This window comes from Capra hircus, chromosome 8 (genome assembly GCF_001704415.2).
Source record: "Capra hircus breed San Clemente chromosome 8, ASM170441v1, whole genome shotgun sequence".
In the NCBI taxonomy this organism is placed as follows: domain Eukaryota; kingdom Metazoa; phylum Chordata; class Mammalia; order Artiodactyla; family Bovidae; genus Capra; species Capra hircus.
Window position 1 is genome coordinate 58961919 of NC_030815.1, and position 8909 is coordinate 58970827.

Genomic DNA, 8909 nt, shown 5'->3' on the forward strand with positions numbered 1-8909 from the left:
AACTAAGCCCTTGAGTCTGAGCGTCTCCAACAGACTGGGAATTTGAGCAGGGCAGGGAGTTTCAGCTCCAGTTCCGGGAGTCCTGGTCCCCTGCTGGCAAGAGGCTGGCATGACAGGACTGAGCAAGAACAAGATGAAGCCTCAAACATTCACTCTGGAGCTCAGCAATAACCTTCCTGCTAGGATGAAGTGAGCAGGTACAAGAGACACACAGTCATGATGGTCAGTTTTCTGAAATACCCATAACAGGAATCTGCTGAGGCACTTGGAAGCCTACAGGGCACCAAGGGAAGGACCAGCTCCACCTCAGCCAAAATGTGTGCACATTAACCTTGGCTTCCCACCTGACCTTCCCAAGTCACATTCCTTCTCCTGGGCATCCTCCTACGTGGCTCTCAGCCCAACTCCCACCAGGAAGGGAGGATCTGCCTGTCACAAGACCTCTTATGATCTTTGGGGATGCTTTAGGAAAACTCTGGAAGATGTGGTTCAGCTGGCCTGGGCCTTGTGCCTCCTCGCCCTGGGGGCCACAATAGGGGCTGGGCTGCCACCCCTTAGACACAGAGTCACCATTCAGAGGAGGGACTCACTCATGCTTCTTCCCATCCTGCCTTTTCTGCATCCAGCTGGCAGTGGACACACTGTGCTAAGTTCTGGGTCCTATCCGAGGAGACTCCCGCCACCACTGCTGGTTGTGGTATGTGGAGCCATCCTGAATTTCCTTCAGAATCAGTGAGGCAGGGCATCCCACAGCCCTCATACCACACCATGAGGAGGCCACAGCCCTTTCTGCCTTTCTTCTTCCCTCTGGTAGGTCAGAAGGTGGGGAATGCAGAGGTGCCGCCTTCTGAGAGAAATGAAGTGTCCAGAACAGAGTCCCCTCGCATCCGCTCAGGGCAGCCTTTTTCTGCTTCCTATTTCCCTCCTCCAGCCCCCGAAACTCCCTGGTCTCTGAACTCTAGGATACCACACCTTGCCCCCTTCCTGCGTCCCTAGGCCCATCCTTTTCCTCATGTTCTGGTGTCTAGAGTTTCTCTGTGATCTTTCCTTAGTGCTCGTGTTCCAAGAATATGTTCAACCACCACCACCTTTCCATATTCGCCTGGCCCTCAGTTGACCACCAGATCCTCAGGCCCTGACAGAAACTTGCTGCGGTAACTTCCAGAATCTGCCTCTACTCTACTTCAGCTTTGGCTCTCCATACCACTCCTTCCACCCCCAGCCACAGTACCTTTCCAGCTCCTCACCTACCCTCTTGAGTCGTTGCCCAAACTCCACTACATGTGACAGCAACCTTTCTCCTCTTAATACACAAAGTCTCACCTCAGTGCTTCTTTCTCTCTACTAACCACCAGCAAAGTGCCTGTTTTCTCCAAGATCATCTCCTGGACTTGGACATTCACTGCCATCTCCTCACCTCTACAACCACCTCGTGGCTCCGGCAGTTTTCACCACATCATCAGCTTATCTCTCCTTGGTTTCATCCTTTCTCTCAACATCCAACATGTTATGTCTCTCATTTTTAAAAAATAAAAACACTCTCTGGGTTTATCTACAGCCTTCTCCCCATTTGTCTGCACCTCCGTGGAACAAACCTCTTTGAAGGAACTGATTGCACTTGCTATCACCAATTACTCCTGTTTCATTCGCTCTTGAATGCACTCCAGTCATGCCTTCACCTCCATCACAGGTGAGTGTGCTTTTCTCAAGGCCATTAGTGTTGCTAAATCTGATGGGAACTCTGCATCCTCATCTTACTTGGCCAGTTCACAACTTTTATTGCAGCTGACCACTTTCTCCTTGTAATATGCCAGGACGCCACGCTCTTCCAGATTTCCTCCTTCCTCCCTGGCTTCTGCTTTTCAGTTTCCTCTGTGTACTTGTTCCTCCTTTTCTTTCCAGTTTCCTAACACTGGAATATCCCAGAGCCCAGTCTTTAGACCTCTCCTTCATGTATACTCATTCCTTTAGTGACCTCATCTGGTCCCATCATTATACATCTCTCTCCATTTCTCTCTCTTTCTCCAGCCAGGGCCCTCCATGTGCACTGTGTGGACAATAGACGGCTGGGGGTATGGTTTCAGGAAGAAGCAGAAGATTATGAAACTACTGCTACTGGTAGCAGCAGAGGAGATAAGAAGGAATTGTATTTTGATATTGAAGGTAGAAATAAGATTTATTGATAGACCAAAAGCAGACTTTTTAAAAGTAAAAGTCACGGATGGCACCAATATTTTGGCCTGAACAACTAGCAAGAGAAAGGTGCCATTAACTGATGTGGGAGCAGGTCTGGTATGTGTGATTGGGTGGTGGTGGTGGTATGAGGAATCAGTTCATTTCTGAAATAAATACTGGATATCCAAGTATATACAGTTCTGATTAGACAATCTGGACATGTGAGACTGTCTACCGCATAAGATAATGATCTCCATGGAGGCGAGGCCTGTGTTTAGGCGACTGCTGTGTCTGACATTGTTTCTGGCATGCAGTAAGTACTCAAATATTTTAATTGTTGAATGTAAGATGATTCTCAATGTCATTTTTATTGTGACTCTTTGGGGACATTATCATCAACTGATTTTCATTCTAGGAGGCATTTATTCCATGCAACTGAAAGGCAATGAGGGTCAAAGAGGCAAGAGAGCTATAGCAAGCTCCCAGACAGGTTACCTCTTAAAAAAAAAAACTCCAATCAATAACAACAAAGCGCAGAGAGGGGAGATTCTATAGTTTTCTTCTGACATCTGTCATATTAGCTATGTGCTTTTGATAAACACAAAGCACCTCCTCAAAGAAGAAGCACTGCAACACTCCTCTAAAAGTCTTCCCTCCAGATTATGGGAATATATAGTAGTTATCAACAAACTGTGCCAAAAATGCCCTGGATTCCCAGCTATCACTTCTTGTACTATCATCATGCACAATTTGCTCCTCTGGGGCTCAAAGTCAGCAGGGAAGCCAGGACAGAAGTCAAGCATGGTCTTTACCTCCAGTGTACCTTAAATACGGGTCTTCCTTCTGTGCTCAGGTCCCTCTATTCACAGTCCAAGGTGGAGCTGGAAGAGTCAAGCGGAATGCTTACCTACCTGTGAAATGGGTTTAAGCTCCTATACTACATGGGGTGTATACATACCACACACACATACCACAATGAAAACAAGGAGGCACAAACAGGTGGTTCTTTGCTTAGAGGTATAGAGTTTATTTGGAGAGAGTCCCGCCTCACCAGATTATTAATGGAAATGATGATGACAGCCTTTTCAGGAGGATGCAGAAGTCTGGGAACCTCTGAGCTCCTTCTTCCTGGACTGGGTACTCTCCTGGGGTAGACAAGTGCCTTTTGCTGAGGTGCAAATTGAGACATGCGATGGATTTTCTGGCTGAGTGGCACGAGTCAGCAGAGGACTGCCCTTGGAGCTGCCACTGGAGAGGGGCAGGAAACAGGACTGACCAGACTGCACGGACTGTCGCTGGAACTCACTGTCCAGGCACTGGAGTGCGTCAAAGAAGCCCTCCTCCTTCTCCAACTTAGCTCCATTCATGGGGCGTTTGGTGGAAGGTGGACTCTTCTCAGCCTTTTTTCTCTTGGTTTTGGCCGCTTTCTCATCCTTACAGCGGAGAATGCATTCCTTATGCCCTTGACCTTTCGTGTCAGGGTTAATCCCGTGTGTAAAATGCTTCAGCTTATTTCCCAGGTCGGCTTCTACAGCTTCTGGAAGGATAGGGCTCTTGTGAGTATGAGCTGTCTTTACCAGACCCTGCAGCTCTTGCCCCTAGAAAGGGTGGCCCTATAAATTTTGGCCCTGCAAAGTTTGGATCTGAAAAATATGTGGGTCCTTTAAACGCAAACTGTGGAACAGCAAATTGGTCCTGCAAGGTCTGGCCCTTTAAGCCCTGAACACTTCCAGACATGGCATTCGCGGGAATGCTTCTTTGGGTGAGGTCATTCACCTTGCTCTAACAGCCTTACAGACCATTCTCATCTAGTCCTTTGGTCCCAAGGAATCTTGGAGGATGCTCTAGGAACTCAAGGTAAGGGAGATGCTGGTGAAGGTACGGACAAGGGGCAATAAGCTGAGAGTTTGGAGATGGTGGCTCTACAGATCCAGACAGAACCTTGCTAGTCCCTACTCACTCAAGGCAACCATCCTGGCCAAACTAAAATTTTACCTGAGAAAGATCCTGGAGATACATTTGAGAAGTCAGGGGCTCTTGGGGGTTCAACTTAAAAGTGTCCCTCCTAGAACCCTGGCAGAGCAAATGGTCTCTCTGGATGGAGAGAGATGTGGCACTGCACCCCTTCTCTGTGGCTCTCTGAAGCGTTGAGTTTCCCTGTGTCCCTACTCTCCCTGCTGGTGCAGGGAGTTATCTAAACAAAGTGATTGGTAACAGCATCTGGGGAGGCTTACTGCTGCTGGTTCAGGCCTGACAGTATTCAGGGTATCACTTCCTGATCCGTGTAGGGACTGACTGCTGCCTCTGTGTCTAGAGGCTTATTTTCTGGGGTGCGGGGAACTGAGCTGCTTCCAGGGGCCCTGCAATTCTATGGACCCAGTGATTGAGGTTCCAACCACTGCAGATGTTCCAACAGATGTGGGTAGGGACAATCCCCTAGCAGATTTTCTCACATCTTTAGTCAAGATGGCTCTACAACATCGCCATGGCCTGGACAAGCAACTATGGGCTGGCCCTGCTGGCCACAACAGATCAGAAGAGGTCACTATCCCCTCAGGTCTCCAGGTCTGCAGGCTAGGGGACTCTCACGCTGGTCAGTGAGCTACCCTGGGACAGAGGCTGCTGGTCATCAGGGGAAAGGAGCAACTGGAGGGACTGCTGGATCTTCTGGGGCAGACCCCAGCAATGGTAAATTAAATTGCCAAATAAACCACTTCTAAAGGTGGCACTCCAGCAGCTCGGGGCATGCTCCATAAAAATACTACCTTGGCTCCTGAGGATTTTTAAAGGGACTTCTCCAAACAGGTAGGCCCCTGGGTCTCAGGACATAGCCTTCAACACATCTCAGGACTTAGGCTGTGGGGTTTGCTACATCTACAGAGATCTCTGGGCAACAGCTAGCAAGCCCCATGGAAGCTGGAGCTGCCACTGAAGTGGAAGTGCCAATGCAAGGCTTCACACTTGACCACAGTCAAAAATGGGACATTGATAGAGGCTCACTGATAGAAAAATGAAGAAGCCCAAATTCAGGAGGGTGGGAAGAACGTGGCTCTAACTGAGGTAGAGGAAATTTTAGACAGTCTGGAGATTAATAAACCATTGGGGGGAAAAAAAGAGATCAGGCTCGCCTTTCAGGGCAAGATGTTTAGGAGTAGACCAGGGACTCAATGTGCATTAAAGAGGAACCAAGGAAAGACAGCTGTGTTCTGCTGTGGCCAGCACACTGAGGCCTCAGTGCATCCCCCAAGCAGTGGACAGAGACGACTTACTAACTGAAATGTGGAAGAGAGTAGAGCCAGGATCACAGGGTTTGGGATTTGTTTGCAGTGATATTTGCACAGGGTCAACAGTGGATCCTTCAAAAACAGAAAGTTTGGGTAGACTGGCTTACCTCCCATGAACCTCAGGTCAGGGGAGATAAAAGCCCATCTTTTCAACTGAGGCCTTAGAGGTAGCATTCATGATGAAAGAAATGGTAGTGTTTCCACCCAGGATTGGAAAATTTGGGGGTGGTATGACATAAGCTGCCACAGGAATCTTCCAAAACCTCGGGAACCCTCAGATATAGATAGAAATGCATGCATTACATACAAATACTTAAAGATATCTCAGCAACTGGGGGAGACGGGAACATTAGACGAAGGGAATCAAGGTAATAGGGTATTTTAGGTTTGTGAGCTTCGTGTTCAGGGAAAGAAACGGAAGCAGATTTTCAAGGGCTCCTGACCTTGTTTCTTCAGAATACCTTCAGATTTGCTCTTCTTCTTGACATGCTGGTTCACAGGAATCCTAGGCTTTTCAAGGCTCACAAAAGACACAGCTCCTGCGTCCAAGGGCAACTCTGACCCTCGACATTCCTGCCTCAGCTGCTGGTGACCAGCCCAGTATTGGCGGATGCTGATTGCACTGGCAGACTTGGTAGCTGGCTTAGTGGCTGACTTGGCAGCTGACTGGGTTACAGATTTCTGATTTGTTACTTGTGACACTGTGCGGGTTGCTGATGGAAGTGAAAGCTGTTTGAAGGGCAGGGACTCCTGATCAAAAGAGAGACTGTTGCTGCTGCTGCTGCTGCTAAGTCGCTTCAGTCTAGACATGGACAAAACCTCTAGGCAAGAGGAGCCCTGTGATGGCCCCGATGAGGTAGCGGTGGTCAGCGTAGTCTCACACGATATCAACTGCTGAATCTCCAGAGCCACAGAATTGCAGATTTGGCAGCAGGGGTCTGCACACAGGAGCCGCCGCACACTCCCTTCCTGAGGAAGCCAGCCATGGCTGGGAAGGGAAGCATGGCAATCGTTTGTTACTGACGCAGTAACATCAGCCTCTTTGTCAGTGTGTGGCCTGAGACAGACCTCTCAGCTCTTGCTTTCTACCCCCATGCTGTTATTGCCACTGCTTTTCTGCAGAAGCATTCAGCAGGTCAGGGCTAGCTAAACTGGACAAGGTCTCAGACAACTGGTGGGAACACAGGGCCTTGAGAAACTGGGAGGTGGGTGAGCTCTCTGTTGACCTGTGCTGAGAAGCTGAATTGGGAGAAGGGAACCAGGCAGGTGGGGGAGCCAATGGTTAGCTGATGGGGCAGCACCAGAGACGTCACCAGGTAGAACCTGGAGTTAGCCTCGCTTCAGGCCACGGAAGTCCTGTGGGAGCTCTGCATTCTGGGGATTAGGAGATGCACACATCTCTCAAGAGCCAATTTCTCATTCTGCAGAGCTCTTAAGGAGGGGATAGCATGACAAGCTCCTGCCTGAGGGTTGTCCCAGGAACTGGCCTCCCTGAAGACAGAACCAGAAGAGGTAATGTCAGCAGGGTCCAGGGGTCTGCCCTTGAAAGGGTGTGGCTGTAAAGAGAATATGAAAATGATGACTTGTTTATGCACTTAACTATCCATTTTCCTGACTGGGTAACTCCTCTCATGGTTGGGAGAAAACCCACAGAGTTACATTCAGTCACATCCTGATTTCCAGCACCTTTGTGAGCCTTGCCCAGAGCACAGCTGGAAGACCACTCTCCACTGAGACGTCTGACCCCACCCTCTCCTCCAGCAACTCTCACCCAGGGCTCCAGGCGCCCTGTGTCTGGCTCCCTCTCAGCCATTCTCCTTCTGCCCAACACTGCCCCAGGCCAAACACAGAAATCACCACAGGCCATGCTGGAAGGTGGGAGACTGCAAAGAGCAAAAGATCACCTTCGCATGAGCGAGAGCAGCTCCCGCAGCTTGTCAGCTTCTTTCCGGGAATGTCTCCTAGCTGAGAAACCAGGAGACAGTGTTACACGGAACAAGAGGGGATTCAGGGACATCCTACAGGAATCTAAAAGCCTTGAATGGCAGGAGACTGCAGACAGCCCCCCTCCCCAGTCAGCACTCTGAGGGTACATCTGGGCACAACTTAGCCAGGTATGATGTGCTCTCCTAGACCTACTCTCATTTATCTTCACAACCACACTATGAGTAAGACAGCATCATCAGATGCCCATTTTATGGATTACAAGACTCAGAGATGAAATGACCTCTACAGGGTCATAAAACTAGTAAATGACACACTTGAGGATGTCTCCCCTACTTCCTCTTCACTCCCAGGGGAAAGGTGGAGAATTCTGGAACATTCCCAGGTTCTCATTTCCCACCCAAAAGGCTTCCCACCCAAAAAGTCTTCTGGGAGGATCTGTCAACTTGGGGAATTGGAGCAATGGTTAGAGCATCCAGCGCCTGGCACCAGGGGTCACTGAGGGCCAGGGTCCATGCAAGTCTCACTCCCAGGGGAGGGAAGTCAGAGCAGAGACTGGGACTTTACCTCTTGGTGTTTTCTCTTTGGCCCTCTGTTTGACTTTCTGGTGACGCTTAAAGACAAAAGAGAGTGTGAAGCTGAGCCACCCTCTTCTTTTCATGTCTAAACGGAGACAAAACCTGCAAATATTTCCCAAACTTCTTCTGTTTCAATTCTATACATTCTGCTACCTTTTTCCCTGCTCTACCTTTTTCATCCCATCATTTCCTTTCTCTTCTTATTTCTGATTCATTTCAAAGCTCTTCACACTCCATACCTCCACCCTCATTCCCTGAACAAGTTCTGTGGGAAATCAGAATAAGACAAGGGAAAGGGGGAAATGGAATCAAGGACAGGTGGTCTAGTAGACAAAGGACTTTAGCCACCCAAGGTTCTAAAAGTCCACCAGCTGAAAGGATCACCCAAATCTGAAGCTGTACTGGGAACCAGTCAGGAAACTTCCTCCATTTAAAACAAAAAAGCAGGGGTAAGGGTAAGGAGAGACAGTGAAGGGATAAAACCTTGTTTGAGGCATAATTGGTTCAGTCATGGTCATAGTGTTTCCCTACCCGGCAGCAGTTCCTCTTAGGTCCCAACTTTACATCTTGCTGGTTCTTTTTCACTTGCCAAATAATTAATGCAATAATAATGATGGAGCCATAAGTGTAAAAGGGATATCCAACATCCCACAAAATAAAAGTAGGGCTCAACATAATCTAAACCTTACTAGTCATCCCTCTTCCTAGGCTTCCTAGGCTTTAAGGGTCTTAGAGCCTAACACCTCCAAATTGTGGACCTATTGTCTCTGCCTCACAGAGCATAGAATCAAACCAGCAGACTGCATCACAAAGCCCTCCTGTTTCCTAAGTCAAGCATGGCATCACAGACCTTCACTTGTCTAGGAGAAGCTCATGTGACACCGTGTTAAGGTGAGGGTGTCTGGTTGACTACGTGGGTTGCAGAGCC

General features: G+C 48.8%; 1 protein-coding gene across 1 annotated transcript; it reads right to left on the reverse strand.

The window, feature by feature from the left end:
• FAM205C (family with sequence similarity 205 member C) lies at nucleotides 3223-8656 on the reverse strand. Its single transcript, XM_018052103.1, has 5 exons — nucleotides 8513-8656; nucleotides 7971-8016; nucleotides 7364-7424; nucleotides 5903-6447; nucleotides 3223-3712 (listed from the first exon to the last, which is right to left on the reverse strand). Exons 1-5 carry the CDS (start codon nucleotides 8654-8656, stop codon nucleotides 3261-3263), a joined length of 1248 nt encoding a protein of 415 aa, XP_017907592.1. The 3' UTR covers nucleotides 3223-3260.

Coding starts and splice junctions, on each gene's coding strand:
- FAM205C (XM_018052103.1), bottom strand. CDS start 8,656: ATGTTGAGCCCTACTTTTATTTTGTGGGATGTTGGATATCCCTTTTAC. Junction 8,017..8,512: donor CTAAGAGGAACTGCTGCCGG/GTAGGGAAACAC, acceptor TTTGTCTTTAAG/CGTCACCAGAAAGTCAAACA. Junction 7,425..7,970: donor CAAAGAGAAAACACCAAGAG/GTAAAGTCCCAG, acceptor CTGGTTTCTCAG/CTAGGAGACATTCCCGGAAA.